Source organism: Ascidia mentula, chromosome 3, assembly GCF_947561715.1.
Source record: "Ascidia mentula chromosome 3, kaAscMent1.1, whole genome shotgun sequence".
Classification (NCBI taxonomy): Eukaryota; Metazoa; Chordata; class Ascidiacea; order Phlebobranchia; family Ascidiidae; genus Ascidia; species Ascidia mentula.
In genome coordinates this window covers 22,694,761-22,718,084 of record NC_138568.1, presented here as the reverse complement: position 1 = coordinate 22,718,084, position 23,324 = coordinate 22,694,761, and the positions used below count along the sequence as shown (strand labels likewise).

Sequence of the window (23,324 nt, the reverse complement as noted above, 5' to 3'; positions counted from 1 at the left end):
TGGCCGATGTCAAACATTCTATAAATATAAATTAATTAACCTTCTCTCCACCCCATTCTTACATCCGCAAAACTTAATCCTGTACCATTACTTAATTTGTTTTTTTTTTGCTCTTCACGTTTAACATAACTTCCTCTTTCTGGCGTTTTTTCCTATCCTCTTTACTCTTCTCCCACATTTTTCTTTCCATTTAATATTATGAAACATGTGTTTTCCGTTATTTGCCATCGTTTATATTATTTCTGTTTAGATTGCTTTGGGTAAGTTTTTGTGTGTGATATTCGTGGTGGCGGATTAGTTTCCAGTACAACAAAAAATGAAAAGAAACAGTGGCCATCTGTCTGCAGCTCACAGAATTCATATTATTGGCTCAAATTTGCTTGTATGCAAGATAAGGAAATCCTGCTAAAATTGTCAACAAAAAACTTTTGCAAATTTGTCATCTGCTGCAAAACAGCAGTTCGTCACCAGCTGTAGAAAACATGACAAATGTCCAAGATCCACTTGACTCATAACAAAAATAAAGCAGTCCAGCATATATCAAAGCAACCATTTCACGTTTCTGGTTTTACTCCCACCATTAAAAACTCTCTTTACCACAACGGGATTCGAACCCAGGATATCCCGGCCACGGTCAGATTTTCTTCTTGGTATGGAGAGGTGGCCAACTTGTCAGCGAAAGTAATCGAGCTTCTGAATAACCGACTCACATGCGACGGGAATATTTAAAAGGTGGGTCGAATTTTGGGGAAGTTTCCTGTATATTTTCGCAGAACCATGTTTGCTGCTTGAGTTCGAGTTGGGCAGAAAACCTGCGTGGGTTTCTGCGTCGTCGCATTTAAGGTAGTTTGCGTAGTTGTGTTGGATTACCGAAGAAATAAAGTACGCATTTCACAAACAAAAGCTTTTACGTCTGTACGTGCGATTTCATAAGAAAGTAAATCAGAATAACATTAAATACGTGCCTGTTGTAAGTGGGTATACACTTTTCGTGCGATATAATTGTCAATTCCTTAACAAAAAGTTTTAGAAGTTAATGCAAATTATGATTGTAACGTATTTATACCACCTACAATATCAAAAATATTTTAACTTTCGTTCTGCGCCAAAAATGTTTTACTGAGGAAACTAGTAATAAAGGCACAGAATGTTGCTTCTTTGTATTGCCGAATAATACCACATGTTTGGTAATAATGCTACGTGTTACGTAACAATGTGCCACGTGTTTGGTAACAATGCTCAATTTAAAAACAATCTGTTAAACTGGCGAACATGAAACTTTTAGTTTTCTCGGTAAATTATGCAAAAAGATTGACGATTACGTTTATTTAAAATTTTGCAAAGTCAACGCAAACTGTGATGCGATCCACGTGTTGGCCATCCCTGATATAAACCTTTACTTATCTTAGATTGTTTCGCAATCAAAAATCCATTGAAATATTAAATTAAAAACACTTCTAAACGCGTGGGTTTTGAAACTGTCTTATTTGACCCGACTTTATTATAAACTGTTCAAAATTGGTTGTTTCAAGTAAAGCCAAACCCTGATAACATCGTCTATTGGTTGGTCAACACTAATACAACGAATGTAGGGAACATATTTAAGTGCTTTCACCTTATGTAAGGACTGGTGAGATTTTCAGGATAAGTGGGAAAGTTGGCCGGTTTCTCATCACTTCCGTCACTGCATTGGGTGTAACGACCATCACAAAACCATATAGCCCACAGCTTCTCCCCATCATCGCAAGTGAACCCTGCACAAAACACATGAACGTAAATCAATTTGAAATCAGTCAAAATCTGTAAAACTAACCATTATATTAAATTAATTAAGAGTTTATGATTTGTAACAAAATACTTACTTTCGCCAGGTTTATACAGTGCTGAAGCAATTGTGGTGAAGGAGAGCAGGATTCCAACCACCTTCAACCAATACCTGATAAAAACACAAAGAGTTTATATCTTGCAATGATATATTTCTCTAACTCAGGAGAATGACGTCATTATGGATTTTAGTGGAGTTTTACAAACTTTATATCCAAGGAACACTGCAAGGTTATTCAAGTTAACTTGTAACCTCCAAAATGGCTTTTATATAAACTGTCGTCACTTTTTTGTTTTTATTCTCATCCGCTTGTTGCTCAAACCCTTAGAATAAATATTCAGTAGTTTTCGTCAAATCTCGACAGCTCACGGAACCCTTCATATTTTTTGATGAAACTTATATTGAAAGAGTTTTTTTGCCAGTTTTGGCAAAAACAAAAAATTAATCACCACATATGTCTGATATAAATACTTTAAACTACGTTTAGTTTTCTCCAGCCGATCCGTCGGGTTTCCAGTGCATACAAAGGCCCGGCAAATATTGTAAGCGACCTTTTATATAGTTTGTTGCTAACGCTGCCAGGCAATATTTGTAATTAAAAGCTCTTCTGGCAAAAGAAAAACTTGTTTGTTCGACGTTTCGGTTGTTATACAACAAACCTTCATCAGGATAATGAAGTAAAAACGCCCACACGATGATAAATATTCACGCGCGCATAAAGCAAAAAAAGGCAAAAAAGGCGAAAGAAACAACACAAGCTAGGAAGAGGGGAGGGGGGGAACACCAATAATAGAAAATGCGCGTCAACAGGACGAAACCGAGGTCTAAAGCATAGCGCCTCGAGGTGCGCAAGACCATCACGTTCAACCAGGGGGCATGTCGTGCAGACCGTTTATCAAATTGCGATAAACGGGTGGAAAGAAGGTTTCCCTCTTATCATTAAGTGCGAACCCATGTGCGTTTATATGAACAGACTCGATAAACATCCTCTTGTACCTGTCCTTTTCCCGGTCCAGAATTATTGTGTTCTCAAAATTAACCGTGTGTCCTGTTGCTGCAACATGTTGCGACAATGCCGTCCCTGCCACCTTATTGGGCTTGCCAACATCCCGTTGATGTTCCTTTAGACGTGTTCGTAGGGCGCGACCCGTCTCACCAATGTACACCTTCTCACACCCTCCACATGGAATGCGGTATATTACCCCTCTAGCATCTAGCGTACCACCAGCGCGATCTTTAGGATGCGATACCAAGGAGCGTAGTGTAACCGCAGGACGCTCGTACACCAGGATGGAAAAGTCCTCCAGCAGTCTCTTTAAGGTCTCTGAAAGTCCTGGAAAATATGGGAGAACAACCACACCAGCGGTGGGACTTTTGTTGCACTTAGGCAGGGATGCAGGATTTTGTCGCAGAAAGGAGATTGGGTAACCATTTCTTAAAAGAGCATCCCGCACACTACCCACCTCTTGTTCTCGGGCCTTTTCCTCTGTAACAAGATTGTCCGCTCTGGTGTATAGTGCACGCACTACAGCCCGCTTGTGGGATATAGGGTGCGCTGACCGGAAAGATAGATACCTGTCAGAATGTGTCGGTTTTCGGTAATGTCCGGAATTCTATTGATTTTGCAGCACAGATGAAAGAATTGCGCGTGGACCACGAAGAGGTAATGGTATCATTTGATGTCGTCTCTCTCTTCACAAACGTACCGGTGAAGTTGGCGGTGGAAGTGGCGGCAGAAAGACTGCAGAGAGATGAAACATTGGAGGCACGTTGTTCGTGGCCACTACCGGAGATCGTGGAATGCATTCAACTTTGTCTGGACGCCACCTATTTGTCGTTCAAAGGTGAATTTTACAAGCAAATATTTGGTACAGCCATGGGGTTTCCGCTTTCAGTTGTGGTCGCCAACATAGTCATGGAATCCGTGGAGCAAAGAGCGTTGTCAACGTTTTTGAGTCCCCCACGCTTGTGGCGACGTTACGTGGACGATACGTTTGTGGTTGTGCATCGCGACTACGTGGAATCGCTGCTTGAGCACCTCAACTCGATCGAAGCGAGCATTAAGTTCACCATGGAGGTTGAGCATGGTGGGATTTTATCGTTTTTAGATGTTGCTGTTCAAAGGGAAAACCGTGGGTCCCTACGCACGAGTGTTTACCGAAAACCGACACATTCTGACAGGTATCTATCTTTCCGTTCAGCGCACCCTATATCCCACAAGCGGGCTGTAGTGCGTGCACTATACACCAGAGCGGACAATCTTGTTACAGAGGAAAAGGCCCGAGAACAAGAGGAGGGTAGTGTGCGGGATGCTCTTTTAAGAAATGGTTACCCAATCTCCTTTCTGCGACAAAATCCTGCATCCCTGCCTAAGTGCAACAAAAGTCCCACCGCTGGTGTGGTTGTTCTCCCATATTTTCCAGGACTTTCAGAGACCTTAAAGAGACTGCTGGAGGACTTTTCCATCCTGGTGTACGAGCGTCCTGCGGTTACACTACGCTCCTTGGTATCGCATCCTAAAGATCGCGCTGGTGGTACGCTAGATGCTAGAGGGGTAATATACCGCATTCCATGTGGAGGGTGTGAGAAGGTGTACATTGGTGAGACGGGTCGCGCCCTACGAACACGTCTAAAGGAACATCAACGGGATGTTGGCAAGCCCAATAAGGTGGCAGGGACGGCATTGTCGCAACATGTTGCAGCAACAGGACACACGGTTAATTTTGAGAACACAATAATTCTGCACCGGGAAAAGGACAGGTACAAGAGGATGTTCATCGAGTCTGTTCATATAAACGCACATGGGTTCGCACTTAATGATAAGAGGGAAACCTTCTTTCCACCCGTTTATCGCAATTTGATAAACGGTCTGCACGACATGCCCCCTGGTTGAACGTGATGGTCTTGCGCACCTCCAGGCGCTATGCTTTAGACCTCGGTTTCGTCCTGTTGACGCGCATTTTCTACTATTGGTGTCCCCCCCCTCCACGCTTCCTAGCTTGTGTTGTTTCTTTCGCCTTTTTTGCACTTTTTTGCCTTTTTTTGCTTTATGCGCGCGTGAATATTTATCATCGTGTGGGCGTTTTTACTTCATTATCCTGATGAAGGTTTGTTGTATAACAACCGAAACGTGGACATTTTATATCTTAAATTATTTTTTGCGCGATATTAACGGACTGAAATTTCGTGTCGCGCTCACAATGCGAATGGCGAAGCGTGAAAAAAAGTATCATTGAACATTTACTTTGATTCACAGGGTTGTACGCGTTTAACTTAGCTCCAGTCTAGACGAAACCCTAATCAAAATGCTTGTCCCAACCATGATGCGACTCTGCACAGAAGTAACGACAAAAAAATGTTTGCGCTCAGTTAGACGCGGGAAGATCTTTATGTTCATTGTTATCCCGCGCAAAAATTATGCCTATTTATTGTTTTTCCGACAAAAATGTTGTTATTTTTTAATATGAAGGGAATTTAAATATCTCACAAACCTTGCTCCCATTTTTCGTCTGTCGGACCCTGCCCTGATCCGTCTTAAATCCCCCCTCTGATCAACCAAAGACTTCTGCAACACAAAATGTTTTCAGTTGTGTAAGTTACAGTTTAACAAATCCTCGCAAAGTAACCAGAATTAAACGACTTTATCTGATATAATGTTTGTTGACGTGGATTCGTATCAACCAATCTACACATACCTGTATAAGGTTGAAAAAGTTGTTTGCAAATAAGTTGGCCTAAATCACAGCAAAATATCCCAACTCAGCATCGAAAATATTTTTCCTGTGGAAATATCAACATATCAATGTACATTGAAGTAGATGCCTAGTCTATACTCATGCAACCTTTGTATTGTCCTTAGGTTTGCCTTTGCACTAAACATCGCCAGCGATTAAATAAAAACAGGCATTGTTACGTCAATAATGTATTCTGCATTGTTCCTTATACCATCTTACATTTATTATGACAATATTTGTTTTTCTTTGCATTTTCTATTGTCCCAACACGAGACCAGGGCACAAAGACCACGCGATTCTAAGGATCCCATGAGTATCAATAGGTGTTGATGAACACATTGGCTTGCTGTTTAACTGATAGATTTCTACACCTAAGTCCTTATGTTTTTGAAAAACAAACAAGGAATGGTAGCTTCGAGACACAACACCTTACTTAACGCTAAGAGTTACCTCTCTGTTGTCAGTGGCCGAAAGCCCTGCCAATAGAATTGAATTGTGTGGTATTTTCGTGATATTACTCATCGTAACCCTTCCTGAGTTTGGGGAAATTGGTTTTCACTTGCAGGCATCACGCGAATTCCAGACGATTGTCTTTCTGCAATCTAATATCACACGACGCTATATTTATTCACGGCGCAATTGTGTTTAGCTTGCTTTCGATCGTCCATTGTGTTTTGCTTAACTTGCGATCGTTCATTGTGTTTTGCTTAACTTGCGATCGTTCATTGTGTTTTGCTTAACTTGCGATCGTTCATTGTGTTTTGCTTAACTTGCGATCGTTCATTGTGTTTTGCATACTTGCGATCGTCCATTGTGTTTTGCTTAACTTGCGATCGTCCTATTACGACGTTATGTCAAAAATACGAATATCTTTTTCTGAGGCCTACCTTGTTCGTATACTTCTATAATATTGTAAAGAGTTTCGTTTCGAGGCGCACGCATTAATTACTGACCGAAACTAAACATGAAGAAAATATCCACAGGAGTTGGTGATAAAATCGCCCGGAATAAACATTCGGTGAGTATTGTGTTGACTTCTCCCCTTCAAAAGGATGCAGCGTATGTTGAAGAATTTGTGCAAAATTAAATTTTAGGCTCGCCGGAGTTCCAGCTCCGCTTTCCCGCAGATTTTTGTTTCAACACTCGATACCCCTCTTTAAACAGCGTGAGGAATGATTTCTTGCTTAGCATTCAAATATTTCCATAACGATGGTTGCAAGTTGATTGACAGATTCGTGCGCGGCGCTTCTCGCCTGCCACTCTGGCAAATTTAATGTTGGCTTCTTGACTGGAGAACCCATATAGTTTTATCGGTATTTTTACTTTTTTATTCGGCGAATCGCAAACTTACAGAATATCGGAAAAAACTTTGAGAGATAAACATGACATTTAACTAAGCACAGAAATAATGGTGGTCATTCAGGTATTTGATTATGATGTCACAGTGAATTAGACATAGAGCAGCGATCCGCAGACTTCTTTTATTTACGTCAAACTTCCAAAGTTTCGTGTCTGTTTTTTTTATGATTTACTTCATGAATATTTGTGAATCAAACCATCAAACAAACAACGCTCCTTAGCAGCATGTGAAGCCAACGTCTTCTTTCGAATATCAAACAAACATCCGAACTGAATTTATCATTTGCAGCAGATAATCAGGGACATACATGGGTTGAAAGTAGCAGTGAAAGGGCGGACTTCACGGACTTTCGAAAATTTACGAGACAAACAATCTTGATGAACGTGACTAAATTTTGGGCACCCGTGGTGAGGAAGGACGAATGAAACCGACAAAATGTTTTGCTGCGCAGATAAAAGAGCTGTGTGTGCAAGAAAAGGTAATGGTTTCGTTCGATGTGTTTTCCTGTTCACCAACGTACCGGTAATGTTGTCCGCGAACGTAGCAGCAGAAAGATTACGAAACGACGGAACATTGGAACAATGTTGCTCGTTGCTGTCACACATTGTAGATGTCATCGTTTGGTCCTGGATGCCACCTGCCTTTGTTTCAGAGGTAATCCTTATTAATTATTTTTGTTACGGTCATTTGGTCTCCACTTTCCGTTGTGGTTGGAAATATTTCATAATGGAGTCGCTTGAACACCGGACAACGTTAGTCAGCCCTCCTCAGTTTTGGGGACGTTATGTTGATGACTCATTCGTTGTCATGCAACGGGATGACGTGCAGTCGCTGCTCTCGCATCTCAACTCTGTAGAACCAAGTTCACAATGGAGTGCGAGGAATGTGGTGAATTGCCTTTTTTGTAGAAGAGAAGAGCGGGCGATCCTGACCACATTTTTTTGATCACGCTGGGATTGGAACCCAGGTTATCTCGGCCACGAATCTCGATGAGATTTTCTTCTTGGTATAAACGGTCGCTCGCCTTGACCAATGCTGCCACCCACCCACCCTCACTACAGCTGTCACTCGAGCACACACTTGATAACAAACGACGTTAAGCGACTACAAGAGGTACTGGGTTACGTTGATAAACCATTGCCAGGTATAGTTGTCATACACGAGGGAAGACAGCTTTCACGCAATTACACAACACAACTGATAACTTGCTAAATGATTTAACAGGTTTCCTTTGGGGATTCACCTTAATTGATTATATTTTCGCCTACACGAAAATTAACAATGTAATTTAACGTAGAGGACGGCTTATAGGAACCCGGCCCAAGGAATGGTGTTGTAAGGTGACAACAACACTCCTGATTGCGTTTGAAACGTCACCTATGAGCATTCTTACACAAATTTATTTCCGTCGTTGGTTGGCAGAAGAATAATAGTAAAATTACAGGCCGACCAACCCGTTTGCAGACGTTTTAACGGATATCTTCCGAAATGCCAAAATTAATGTTACATCACGACAAGAAATGATGACGCAATATTGTTGAGCATTTGTAAAGAAATCGGTCCCGGAAAAGAAGCTTTTCAGAAGGTGAAGATTAAAACTTTCGTAATCCAGGAATCCCCTGACATTCGTGACATCACAATGTGGTTTATTGATGACTCACAAACTGATCATTATTGTTTGTGCTGCGTTCACAATGTGGATTATGTTCACATAATGAAGCGACTGTTACACTTTTTGTGACGTTTGAAACACTAAAATAGTTCAATATATTATGGTGTGCGAGTTGGCGATATGTTATGCTAAATATACTACATTTTGAGCAAAAAATGCACTTGCCTGTCACAATCTTATGCTGCTCAGGCTTCCGAGGTGTTAAAGCGGCAAGACACAGAAACACGGTTTGGTCACTTGATGGCGCTGTTGACGAGTGACGACACAGATGAGAGCGGGCAGGACGGAAGTGACGAAAGCGACTTCACGGATGAATGAACTTTGAACCAACATGTTGATATTTGTTGTTAGTGGAAAAGTTTTGTTTGGTCGCCGACTTCGAAGTTATGCAAGCTGCGTAAATTGTACTTTTGTGTTTCAAGGATTCATGAAACTAAGCAGAATATTGGGTTCAACTTGAGATTTGAATAAGCTTTGTACAAGATAGCATAACTTGGCAATGAAAAATAATAGTTTTTTGTTTTGAGCTGATTTCATTTTATTGACTTCCACATTCGCTGCCTTCATTTAAACTTATTTCAATTGGGAGTATGATCTTCAATTGGGAGTAATGTCAACACTGTGTTCTTATATTATTATTATTTTCTTCACCTTCCTCGACTTTTTGTACTCGTGTGAAAAACAGAAAAACCTGTTTGTGATGGTGATGGTGGTTTGATCACAGAGAATGGTCCACTGTCGCAGAATGGAAGCAGATTGCTTCGTTCATCAATAGATCAATGTGTTGTTGTGACTTCTAAACTGACCAGAAGACATCATAAACGTTGTTAGTAAAGATTAATTTTAACGTCAAGGCAGTTTATCAAAATGACCAACCCTGAAAAGGACAGTTTACCATCATGACAGGTTAGACATGAAAAGTCACAGTCGGGACTGCATTCTGTCACGGTATATTAGAGAACAGTTCCCAGTATTATGGTTCTAATGTTTACCATGAAATTGCTTTGTCCCGACATCAACCTGTTACAATTAGCTACGGGCACTTCCCAGACTCACGTCAACTCGTTTAGAACGGGCGAACATTCATCATTCTTCCTTGAACCCAATCAACTGCACTCTCTCTGGCTGTATAATCTGTTCAAATTTATCAAGTAACCAGACAAAGACAAAGAGAGAGTGATAGAAAGAAGAGAGACAGGAGCCAATTGGGTTGATGTCGCCTTGATAAACGGGCTGTTGTTTGGGACCCGATTCTATGAGTTGTTTGTAAGTTGTCGATGTAGTTTTTGTTTGTGTTCAACGAATTAAATTGAAGGGGAAATCTTAAAGGTCTACAGTATTTGTTTAAACCGTAACGCAGGAGTCAGATATACGGCAGTGTTATATTTTGTACGACGTTCCAGGAACGGTCACTGCACAACCGTCATCGAAACGGATTGTCGCGTTAAGTTCCCTTTGAAAGATCGGAGGATTATGCAAGTGTAATTGGTACGAAGCCTCAATGACGACATGAGCTCATCAATGTAAAATATGCTACTGCTTGTTGAAGTTGTATGGACAAGGTTTTACACAAGAAAGTGGTAAACCGTCGTACGGGAACAGGCTTGTAGTTAACGCAGCGTTCTGAGGACCTAGGAAAGCGTTGTTTCAAGAAGCGTAACACCAATATACGCAACAAGTATTTGCCATTATAAGGCCTTGACCAACAAACTTGTACTAAATGCTGCTAACTCGTCTCCATTGGAACCACAGTAAGTGTTTATGACGTCATAGGAAGTGGATAGCAACGGGGTTAATTGATAGCACGTGTGTTATAGACGTCATTACACGTCATAGGCATTGGGAAGGAATTTATTTTAAGCTTTCAGATATTTGTTCGTATGTATTTACCATAGTAACTGTTTATACAGCACAAGCCGTCGACTTCTAGCACGAACTTCATGGATGTCAAGGGGAGCAGTTATGAGAGTATGAATTTGCGAAAAGAACTGTCTGTGTTTTTGCATGGCAAACAAACTTGGCTTAGTTATTCTAACACGTACTTTATGGCAAGTTTGCTAATTTAGGTGCCAGTTCTGCCATATTTAACAAACTAATTATCAGGACTATTTCAAAAAAAAGCATTGAGGGACACTTGAGGAATTTGTCGAAAAGTATTTAACACCATTTCCCAAAGGGGACGGAACTTATGAATCCAAAATCGATTTGCACCAAATGTCGAAGAACAAACGCATGCAGAATTGGTGAAGATCTTGATTCTGTCACATTCGCCTAAATGCGGACGAAATAAAAAACAGGCTTAGTAATCTTTTTTAAGGAAGTTTTTTTTAACGTTTTGGAAAATCCTGATCATTTAAAATCATAGCTCTTTGCATCTTCAAGTTCCAAGCATTTCCAAGTCGCTCTCACATGATTATCTTCACAACGATTCAGATCTATCTTAAACCTGTGGTCGTTTTAAACTAAATTTGTGTTTATTTATTTGCAGTTTAATTCTTGTACATTTTAAATTTCCGGCAATTACAAATACAGCTGCACTGGTGGGAAACAGTGGCCATATGTCTGCAGCTTACACAATTCATATTATTGATTCCACTTTGCTTAAATTAATAATTGTCCAATGCGTTGCCAACCTTACGGAGAAAACAAGGTGGAAACACTCTGGCCAAGCAAAGCTCAACCAATAGTGCCTTTTAGGTCGAAACAGTGGCCATCTGTCTGCAGGTTACACAATTCATATTATTGACTCCACTTTGCTTAAATTACAAATACATTTATTCCAACAGTGTGAGGTAAACTGGATAAGAAACAACAAGTCAACGCCTGCTGCTACGTCAGAATAATAAGATTGAAGCCGAGAACCTGAAAAACCCGGGAGATTTTCGCCTTTGTGTTGTTTACGTCATTTTAAAAGGATTTTGAAATCTAGGCAGCAACCAAACATAGACAGACATTTTTATACGAATGACATGGATTTTTTTTTACCGCCTGACATTCATAACTGGCATTTCCTAATCCATTTTCTTCTGGTCAACATCCTGGCAAAGACGTCGTTGTGTCAAATGAGTTATTAGATGCATTAAATATTCCCTATCATTACTAACGTTGAAAAGGTTTTCCTCATCATTTGTCAATTGAAGCATTTTTATGTTGGAAATACGAATATCTTAATGGTGAAGCCCACCTCGCTCGTATGCCAGAGTGTTGTAATATTGACACATTGGACGCACGCATCAAACACTGCTAAAAACACTCTTGTTCTATCCAAAACCTTTGAAACGCCATAATTTAAAAGGGAAAGTTTCCGATTGAAGTCAGCTGGTCAACTGGAAAACTAAACGAGTCGACATCGGAAACGTTTGTTAAGTAGAGGCAAGGTGTCGATTTATACCTTTTTTGCCATTTTAAGTTTTCGACACGCGACGCCACTGTTCGACACGCAAGGCGTGAATAAATGTTGAGTTACCGGTATACAGTACTATGAACAGAACAACGCTATTGTTATCAACCAAAGTCCATAAATTGAATTCCTATAAAAACTTAATTAAGCCTAACGTATCGGTTACGCCAATCTTCCAACATTCACATCGATCTTACTAGTATTCTTTGTTCGAAGATTGGACGCCAACGATTTTCCTATTTACATGCAGTTTTTTTGCCCACATGCTGGTGGTAAAAGTGGTTCGAAGACGTTGGTGCCAGTATAAGTCGTTCAATTTTAAACCGCAAACAAATATTTGGGAAGAAATTTGTATTTCGAGTCACTATTAAACAACAGCATTTAACTGAACCGGTTATGTAATGTTGAAAACTTAACGGCATCATCGCTTGGAATCTCCACCCAACATAAATTTGACTGTTTAGATGGCTAAATAAACGCAACCGCAATAAATTTTTGGACAAAATCCATGCAAAAACCAGCCAGCACTTGCTGAACGCGTTAAACTAACCATTGTTTCCAAACATGGAGCATTGTTACCAAACACGTTTTAGTTTTCACGAAGACTTTGCAATATTATAACTCTAATATTTACTTTATTTACGCAAAAACGTTGTTACACAATAAGAGCATATTGTTTCTTGAATTTCGGTACTTTGGGACGTGTGTAGCATTGTCGAAGCACATGGTGAACGGAACAATCGTTTCGTTGATGTAAGATCTATTGCTGGTTTTTGAAATAGCTCTATACAATACCTTAATAACTGTTTTAGCTCAGAAAGAATGATATTTCTGACAAACATGTCCGAAACACTAGTTTAACCATATCACGATGAACCGGGGAAATCCCTTTTCGCCCGTCCGTGACAACAGTGGCTGTAACCGTTTTCGTGACACGTGCCACACGGTGACATATGTCACTGTTTTCAAGCATGTCACTTCACGTGTCACAAAATTTCAGCATGTCACTTTGCATGTCACCGTTGGTGCGTGTCACTTTATGTGCGGTATTGCGTGATGTCAAATAAGTGGAAATTAAGCCTTTGAGAAATGAGAACAATACAACTCATTGGTCATTGCTCATATTGCAGCAAAACTTTCAAGTTCTGTGACAAAAGAGAATGGTGACGGAAGAGATGTAGTTAAGAACGTTGTTTGGACATATAACTGGCTGCTTAGGGCTGATGCACACGAATAAGATGACACCCATCATAGGACAATGACTTCAAATGAACTATCATATTGTTTTTGTGAGGTGTACAACTAATAATAGTGACATGCTCGGGTTTGATGACACGTGTCATAAAAATAGTTACACGCTTGCCTCGTCCTTGAGGTGGTTGAAGTATCTACATGTAACAATATAGGAGCAAAGTAAATTAAACTTTTCTACTGACGATATTTTACAGACCAACAGCTCTTCATTAAGCAATGTCAAAACAAGCAAGAGCATTTCACAGCAAGAAACTTGTAAGCTACTACTGCTTGTAAATGTGTGTTAACTTATTCTGTGTATTTAATAAAAGTAATTGTTTTTCAGGTAGGCGAGTTATTTACACTAACTTACGGGGCATTGGTTTCACAAATTATCAAAGATTATAAAAAAGATGAAGATGTTAACAAACATGCAAACTTTTCCTGTCACATTTGAAAAGACTGCTTTTTGTTTATTTTAAATTCACATGTTGATAAACAGGGTTTGGTTTTGAATCGTTACTAATGAACACAACAAACAGTGCGTTTCAGTGTCACAAGATTGAAACGATTTGTTGTGTAATTTTTTGCACACAACTGAAAATAATTATTCGAAATGTACGCATAGCTCATATGATTTATGTAATATTCTTTTCTCCGTTTAATTGTTGTTGTTTTTTACTTTTTTATCCCCATCTCCACTACGTTGTCTTCACGGCTATATTCGTTATATTGTATTGAGGACGATTATGGAAACAATCTCTACGTCTGCCTGATGTATTTCACATGGGGAAAGTGAGCCGGGATGTCTTTGCAGCGGCGCCGTTTTGCTGGGAAATAAATATTCCAACTCAGCGAAATTATTCACCTATTTAAGAAATCTCACTTAGGAAACACAATGTTTTTTTTGTGTAGGTTAACGGCGCGGTAATATTTTTTTACTATCAGCATAGACTATATGGGTCATATTGTGTATATTAAAGATTTACAAAACCTGTAGTTATGTTCCTGAGCAAATGAATAGGTCCCACAACCATACTTTGTCATAACTTGTCCCTTTGGAATGATTCGTCAGCAATTTTCCATAAATTCCTGGAAAACTATTAAAAAAGTTGATCGCAAACTTTTTACTTTCTTGGCAGTGAATGATGATTGCAATGCAATATTCCAGTCTCAATGTATTGCTCATTGAAACGTTGTCGGTACCTCGCCACTGTTAACGTTGTCGGTACCTCGCCCCTGTTAACGTTGTCGGTACCTCGCCCCTGTTAACGTTGTCGGTACCTCGCCCCTGTTAACGTTGTCGGTACCTCGCCACTGTTAACGTTGTCGGTACCTCGCCACTGTTAACAGGACAACAATATTGATTATCCGGAAATCGCTTGAATTAAATAAATGATTGTTTTGTCGCAGATTTAATCCAAAGATTCTTCTTCGTCACACTTTTCCAAACGTCCTCTTTCTTTGAATTGACCCACGTTAACCGCTAAACGGAAGCCCCGCAACCCCCCATGTTAACGGGTTTTCTGGGTCTGTTGGGCTCAAAAGCTCGTGGAGCTCGGAAAGTGTAGAAAACCACTCAACCGTGTCGATAACTAGCGTGTTTTGTCGAACGTTGATAATCGTCACTGGAAATCGGCGCCACGCGACAGACGGGAGGGGCCCATTGTGGGCAATACAGCGGAACCGTGACGTTTCAAGGTGGAACCCATTTTAAGTGGGACTTGATGAAAAGTTATCGGCTAAGGTTTAACTGTCAGTGAAATATATAAAAATCATTAACTAAACCTCGCTTGTAATAAGCAGTATTTTCAAATCCAGTTAGCAGTAATGTACAATGGACAATACCTAATTTATGTACATGCGATTACGCTGAACCTTGACCTCTGAGCACCCTAGGTTAAAGATCCAATACCTTCTCATTTAAGCTTTTCCAAATCTCCATTGTTCGGTAAAATAATTCAGTCGGTTCCGGGGAAGTCCCCTGCAGGAACCAAGTTTCATGGCAAGTCCCGGCAAGTTGTGACGTCATCTATTCTACAAATAAAAGGAACCCCCTCGGAACTCCGTGAAACAATTGGCGCCTGAGCGACTGTTTCACTGCACGAGAACAAAATCGAACGTCGCGCGCGTCTACCGCCCCCCCTCCAATGCGCTTTATTCAACAATCAATCCTCCGAAAATTGGCAACTTGCCGAAATTCACCCCCCTAAACGAGCTCTTTGTCACGTCACAATCGCAGCTTCCCGTTGACGGGTTGTTTGTTTTCGTTGCCAGATCGGCGACTGTGACGAAATAAAGGCTCGTGTCTTGCGTTAATCACGTGACAGTTAAAGGCGTTTACTCGTGCGCGAAGAATTTTTTCTGGATTATTTTATGAATCGATCAACAAGTGACATAAATTGGACAAAGAGATGGCGCCGGACGTTGATTCCCAGGATTCGTGATTGGTTTTGAGTTGAAGTCACATTTTTAGACAAGTGAAAAGCGGCAAAAGTCTCCATCGGTGATGTTTAAAACCTCATTAATTCAAACAAGATTAAAACGTACTCATGTACAACAAATACCCACTGAGAAAAATAAAACTTCGATAAAATGATTGTTTCATGGACAACGCGTTACCAACGAGGCCCGAGATTTAACTTTCCTTAAAAACTGATGACGCATCGTTGCAGGTTTTTCTTCGCAGAAATCCAACACATGCAAATCAAACCGTTCAAGGCCACCCTCCCAGCAAACTTATCCCTCTCTAGTGAAACGACTTAAAGCTTGTAAACATTTGAAACTCAACAAACATCTTTGCTCAAGCTGCGACTTTGAAAGCATTCAGTTTGAAAACAGTCGGTGATTTGGGAATTGAGAAGACAAGAAAGTATTTGTAGGATAATGATCCTTGAAGTGCTGACATGACAGAGGTTCTAAGATTATCTTGACACAACGTTGGAGAACTCTGTCTCTGTATACCTGGGTAGATAATAACAACCCACCCTAAGTACAAGGTTTAAGGGACACCCTGTGTTTGACGTCTACAGGTCATCAACAACTCAATTAATTGTGAGACGTTTACTATCAGGCTCCGAGGTAATTCCCCTGTCCGGGAATCGATTTCGCATCATGGATCGTCTCGTTGTGAAACAAAACTCGCATTGCAATTTCACTTCTAATACTTTCTGACACTGATCGTATTTCCTACTCTCTAGTTCCATCTAACGGAAGACGTGACGTTATTATCATTCGATTTCACTGCTTAACGCTCGTCGTCATTCCAGCTGCAATCATTTGTTAGATCTTGATGGTTCTCTACCATTTTTTTCTCTTGTACCTTCAATTCTCTCCTCCTCGTTTCACAATTCAAGTTCAAGAATACACACACTTTTACCCTCTCAACACTGTGTTTATTGATAACAACAACAAGTAGCACAAAATATGCGCAATCAGCAAACATTCAACAAAACGATTAAATTTTCGTGAAAGTTTAAATTAGCCGCGAACGAACCAGTTGATATTGAATGCCAAACAACAATTGATTGTTAGAAAAAACACTAGAAACGAAAAATTTTGCTGCTGGACATGTGATGCAATGTTAACGATGGAATGTGATTTTTGATGCGATTTACACAGAGAGTTTGTCCTGCCAAGAATTCCACGACATCTTGTTTGCAGTAAAATATACTTTTCAATAATATACAAAATACACAGGGCAAGGTTTATGTACAAGTCGTGTAAGAGGGGGTTTTGAGGGGGTGTTTTAAACTTTTTTTGGTGATATTTGAAGGTAGCAGATTATATTTTCATCTGCCGATAGTTTGTATTCCATGAGTTGATTACATGGAATGTTTCCAACATCATAACATCATATTTACAAGTAAACGTTGATCCAGAGACAAAATATAGTAAGGAAGTCACTGGAAGCAAGGGGAATCACCGCATCATTGTAATGTCCAAAATGATTCTACCCAAGTTGATGCCAAGCTTTCCAACACTCACACATGATAACAGTGTCCATGTGTTGGATGACGTGTGAACGTGGACGACGAGTCCGACCAACTCATCACGTGACTCATACCATGGTACATAAAATGAAGACACACGAAATACAACCAAAAAGCAAAACTATAGGCCACTAGTGGTACGCGATTTAGTCTACTCTATACAATTTGCCGCACTTTGCAGAAGCCAAAACCGCTGCAAATACATGATGTCGGTTTTCTTTATTGTGCATTTGTGACGCAATAGTATTAACGTGAAATTGTTGCACTGTTGAAGCAATTCTGACATCGTGTATTCAACTGTGCAACAATTTCACGTTGATACTGTTGCGTCACAAATGCTCAATAAAGAAATCCAAGCAACTGGTTATATTGGCTAAATTGTTATTCATTGGTGGTATGTCATAACAGTTTTGGTGTAGTAATACGGTGGTACGCAGTGTATTACAAAACAAATGAGCGGTACGTGATTGGAAAAAGTTTGAGAAACACTGGTGTAGGCAAACGTTGACGTGTTGGATGACGTGTGAACGTTGAAGACGAGTCCGACCAACTCATCACGTGACTCATACCATGGTACATAAAATGAAGACACACGAAATACAACCAAAAAGCCAAACTAAGCAAACGGAGTGCGTACATCAACCAAAATTCACGTATTTTCGTTCTTTTGTTTGGGTCTGACGTCAAAGATGTTACTTTGTCCTACTTGTGAGATTTTTAAATGGAAAGTTGTAACTCGATATATCAATTTTGTGTTGGAATTACTTTGCCATGACAAACTAAATAGTATTCTACACAAAGAAGGTACGCGTGACGTCAAAAAAGATTCAGTTCTATCCATTTTATGCCAGAAAAAACACATTTTGCACAAACTAAATGCAAGATGAGTTTACAGATCGGTTTCTGCTTCAACCACATGTAAGTTTTCTCGGTTAGCAACCACAACCACATTTTCCTGTTGCTCTTCCTGTTGCTGACGTCTGAAAACGGTACGTAGGCCATCCCGGACTCTATCATAAAGCAGTTTCGCTGCGTTGGAGTAGATGAGGGGATTTAGAGAGCTGTTGATGGGGAGCAGGATAATTGCTGACACAGCGTACATCACTGGAGGCATAGGGACTCCACCGAAGTTTACAAATGCCATGATGGAAATTGGAACCCAGCAAAAAAAATCGGTAATTATCAATCGAAGGATTTTCTTTTGCATTTCTGCCCGAACAAACAGCTTTAATGGTATAATATGTCTGCAAATACGAATGTGCTTACCTTTGTTTTGTTTTGCCACCCTTCCATCTCTTAGTCTCTCGTTCACTTGCCTGGCACTGGCAGTTGACTTCTTGTAAATCCAAAAATACGTAATTGCCACGAACACGAAGGCCAGGAAGTTGAGAGTAATGATGGCGATTGAATATCCCCATGCCTTGTCGTTGGTTGTTACATACAGTTTGCTGATGCAAACACTGCTGCTGCTGTAATATCTACACATAAACAATTTTGTAGCAATAAAATTGAAGATTTTGCGCGAATAAAAACAAACCCCAAATATCCAGAAATATCAAATAACTCAGTGTAATTGTAATCCTCAAGAATATCCATCAAATCCATCCAGGAATTACATTCATTTACTCGCATGAGGGCAGTGTTGAGTACTTGGGAATCTTTGCTTGTGAAGTTGTGTTGGAAAGTTACAAATCGATCCATGAAGTTATTCATGCCTGTATACGCAAATATTTAATGTGATTTGAAACTGGTTTCACCACTAACATCTACGACAATTTCTTACTAGAAAAATCGACTGCAACATTGTCAAAAAACGGATTCTCATTCATCCAAGCTTTGGTTTCGAACAAATGTTGAAGTTGAGTTGTGAGTGGAATAAAAGCAATTGTAAACGAGAATGCCCAGGAGAGGATAATGCAAAGGATGACAGTTTTCAATTCCGGTTTCAAGGATGCATCGAGTGGCTGAAACAAAATAGAACATTGACATGTGTTTATTGAAAAGAAAGAAGTTTTGCAAGCTCGGTGGTTATTTTAATTCGAGAGACGGAGAATGTAGTTGTCAGTTCGAATCTCATCGGACTAAAAATTGTTTCTTCTTTCTCTACCCTGTAGATCCCAAATTGGGCAAAACTGCGTCATTTCAACAATATTCGTTTCAGTTTCGTTTCTCATGTCAGGCTTAGAATCTAGCGATAGCTGGGAGAGTGATTACAAATAGGTTTCCGGAGATAAAAGATTTCCAGAGAGAAAGTTGTCATAAAATTTTGGAAAGGGCCGTCACCGGTTCAACGAAAGTTGGCAATAGCTGACTTAACTAAACACAATTGTTTCACTTACGTTTTTCACAGCATACAGTCGGAATATGGTCAACAGAACCATTGTAAACACCGATGTTTCGCTTGAAAGCAAAACCAATACCCCCATTGTGGTGCAACTTCCGCTTGATCTCCAAATAAGGTCATTGGCACAATAACTTCCGGAGTATCTGACACCAGCGGCGCCCAGCATGATCAGATAAACTCCCATAAGTAGATCGGAAACAGATAGATTCAAAACGAGCAGATGGTTTGTGCGAAATGCAGCAGAGTGTGATTCTGTCGTCGCCAACGTTTTGCCTTCCATCACCATGACAACCTTAAAACAAATTAAAGGAATACAACACGTGTTCTTATTGTGCAACAAAGACAAAACAAACTTAGTTTAATTTACCAAATTCCCGGCAATGGCGAGCATCCCCATTATCCAAACAATGGCTCGTAGAAACGGGTTTGCAATCAACTCGTATCGTGATGAAAATATGTTTTCGTTGATCACTTTTGTGTTTGTTGGGCACTCGTCTGACCAATCAGAGCAGTCGCCGACTCCATTGAATTTCTATGTGGAGTAAATTAAAGAAAACTTTGTAGTTAAGTTGGTCATATTGGCGTCTGTAAACAGCATAATGCGAAATTACTGTTTTGTATGTAATTGGTGAACAACGGAACTATAGAAATTGGACAAAAAATGTGTACTGCAAAATGCATGTGTAGTTTTGGGTACGTGGAAGGCGTGTGACGCGCTATTTAGCCAGAAATCTGGCGACAAAAATAAGAATTAATTCGTAAACTGGCAGTTCTCATCTGGTGGCAAACGTTGAGGTGTGCTTGTGTGGTTAGGTGTAAAGAACATGATTTGTGCAGTGGGTCGCACTTTATTCTTTGGTATTCGTGCTTTTAACATTGGGCGCTTCCAAATTATGAAAGTAGCCGACTCTGTAGTTCGGCTCCCAACTTTTGTTTTGACGGTGAGCCGTTAGTGCAGGGTGAACTGAACGTTTACCATAGTTGAGGTTGCGAAATTAAGCGCTGAAATACGGAGAAAAGGTCTTTCTAAATCTGTCTTAAAACTTCCATATCCGAATTCGGGATCGCTGAATTAATTTCGGTCACAACATTAACATGCACGAAATCAAAAGGACACAAAACTTTAAATATTGTTAACATGTGTTTACCTTCTCCTTCTTAACGAACAATGGATCTTTGTTTTCGCAACAAAACCTTCCGTCATTTGTGCAGTTTATTTCGTCACTTTGATCATCGCAGTTAATTGTGAGGTCACAAACATCCGATTCGTTTATAGAAATCTGTCACAAGAATCTGGGAAATACTTAAACCGTCTTTGTGGTTAACTGTGTGCGAAAGATTCTACAAAGGGCATTATGACAAACAATACTAAACAACAGACACCAATACCTTTGCCTTTTATAGTAGTGATGCACCGAAACAGCATTTTTTTTATTCGGCCGAAACCGAATATTCGGCAAAAGTTGCCGAATAAATTCGGCCGAATAAACCGAAACTAATTCTGTATCCATCTCCTAAAAATCGCAATAAATGTAAACAAAACATATGCCGGAATGCATCTGATCTAGGGATGTGACAAAGCGAACCCAAAGCCGAACAGATTCGCCGAATTTGAGCACAGATTTCAGATTCGTACAAACCCGAATGTTGCGCAAGATTCGTATGCGAATATTTATTAAAGCATAATATAGTTGCGTGATACAACCGCTAAAGTTTTTGTCGTTTTCGCATGACCAATAACGGTAGCACACCGCTTATAATGCAACGAGAACTGGTGTAGTCGTGTTTGCTATTGGTTTATCACCACGATTGAACAAAACGTGACGAAAATGCCGTTGCGATTGTAGCAAAATCCTGGTGGTCTAACATCATATTGCAGTTCTGGGCGCTGCTCGTATAGCACGGGTTTTCGTCACCAAAATACAGAAGCGCATTTGAAAACAAAAGAACGGAAGTCCTGTGTTGTTCAACATTATATTTGCTCAATCATGACATATCGGCTTTATTACGTTATGTCAATCAAAGTATCGTTTTTCCTTAACACTAGCGTTAAAGGCCACTGTTCGTCTGAGGAATAGTATAGACTCGGTTGTTGGTTACCAAAAGTTCATTAAACTTTGCAGAAATCAACTGTATGCAATTTATTTGGCGTATGATAGCAAAACAATAGTTGGTGAAGCAACATACTTGCGCACGTGATGCAAACGACCAACTATTATTGACGTCACACTTACATACCAATATATTTGGATTCGCACGAACCCGAATCTTTGTCCATTGGCGCATCCCTATTCTCATCCTATCATACAACCTTTTATTGGCACTTAAAAAATGCTGTACCAACTGCTTAAAGTTGATTTCGATGAAAATTATCAAATAAAACACACTAGTACAGTTTGAACTATGATTCAAATCTATACGTAACTTTACGTACCAGTGTCGCATACAGTAAAAAAGTTTCGGTTTCGGCCGAATTTTGCAAAAATATTCGGCCGAAACCGAATAATTATAAAAACCTTGGTTTCGGCCGAATAAATTCGGCAAACCAAACTTTCGGTGCATCCCTATTTTATAGTAAAAATACAGCTTTGAAGTGATTTTACTCTAACTTTTGCAATTAAGGTGTCTTTAATTTTTTGTGGTTTTGTTGACAAGAAATAACTTTACTTTGGCTCCATTTAACGCTGGACAGTAGAATCTTCCTTCCTTTGTGCAGTTTTGTTCTGGATATTCGTCACTTTCATCCTTGCAATCGATGAAACCGTCGCATACTTTGGACATAGGAATATTGACAAGTCCGTCTTTTGTGATGCAATGTTTCCGATGTTTGCAAAGTTGAGGATCTTCATCGTCGAAGAAGTATCCACCTGTGTCAGCATTGCTGATCCGACCGCAATCCAGCCTCCCATCGCACAGTAGTTTGTTGTCGACCTTCCTCAACACATCACGTGGTTCCTGGTATGTTTTTTGCGAACGATTTGTTGTTTATGTTGGAAGAAATATTTTGTTATTATTTTAAACGAATCTTTTATTATATATTGTAAGGCTTGCCAGGAATTCCTGTTGCAAGAGTTATTTTTATTAATAAGTTTTGTAACAGATTTCTCTGCCACAAAATCTGTGAATCCGGTGGCGAAAGACCAGCAGTGACCGTAAACTTTTTGCTTACAAACTCAATTTGTCAGGCAACGGTGCCCTTGTGGGACACCTAGAAACGTCCAACAATACATCGACAGCAACAGACGTCATGACAGCAAACGTGTTCGAGACTTTTATACCTGGGAATGTGATCACTATGTGATTGTCATGCATTACAAGATGTTTATTTTTTTAAGTTTTTTTTTCAACCAGGTAAAAAACAAAGAAAATAACAAAATAACCTTGACAAACAAATACAATTTGCGACAAAAGGGAGAATTGACTGCTGCTATTTTTGTGCCACTTGTTAAACATGTAGGTATCACAAATCAGTACTACATGCCGTGTTCGGTGGTTTAGTGCAACCCAAATACCACATAAATTCCACGCATGACAATGTTGCACAGGAAACGTATGGGGAACTCGGTACAAGCACGAGTTCCAACTGTTAACGACCTTGAAGGTATTTCTTTAGTAAACTAATATGATTTTGTAAATAATTATTATCACGTGTAATTGAAGTCTTGTTTCAATTTTTGCAAAATAAACTTTTGAAATTTTTTTTCAATGTTTCAGAATAAGCAATCTTGCATGCGAAGCTAGTTTTACTCGCCACCACATCCCAT

The 23,324-nt window shown here is 39.8% G+C and overlaps 1 protein-coding gene and 1 long non-coding RNA gene across 2 annotated transcripts; one reads left to right on the top strand and one right to left on the bottom strand.

Annotated features, from left to right (window-relative positions):
• The first annotated feature begins 7,645 nt into the window (after positions 1-7,645).
• Positions 7,646-9,080, top strand: LOC145895984 (uncharacterized). The gene is made up of 3 exons (XR_014401633.1): positions 7,646-7,671; positions 8,438-8,504; positions 8,781-9,080. It is a non-coding gene; the product is annotated as an uncharacterized LOC145895984 (long non-coding RNA).
• Positions 9,081-9,677: 597 nt separating this feature from the next.
• Positions 9,678-19,045, bottom strand: LOC145895982 (uncharacterized). The gene is made up of 6 exons (XM_082984749.1): positions 19,000-19,045; positions 18,754-18,931; positions 18,483-18,694; positions 18,157-18,425; positions 17,706-17,832; positions 9,678-9,844 (listed from the first exon to the last, which is right to left on the bottom strand). Exons 1-6 carry the CDS (start codon positions 19,043-19,045, stop codon positions 9,678-9,680), a joined length of 999 nt encoding a protein of 332 aa, XP_082840875.1.
• Positions 19,046-23,324: the final 4,279 nt, after the last annotated feature.

Coding starts and splice junctions, on each gene's coding strand:
- LOC145895982 (XM_082984749.1), bottom strand. CDS start 19,045: ATGAATGAGAATCCGTTTTTTGACAATGTTGCAGTCGATTTTTCTA. Junction 18,695..18,753: donor GATATTTCTGGATATTTGGG/GTTTGTTTTTAT, acceptor GTTTATGTGTAG/ATATTACAGCAGCAGCAGTG. Junction 18,426..18,482: donor GGTGGCAAAACAAAACAAAG/GTAAGCACATTC, acceptor TTGTTCGGGCAG/AAATGCAAAAGAAAATCCTT.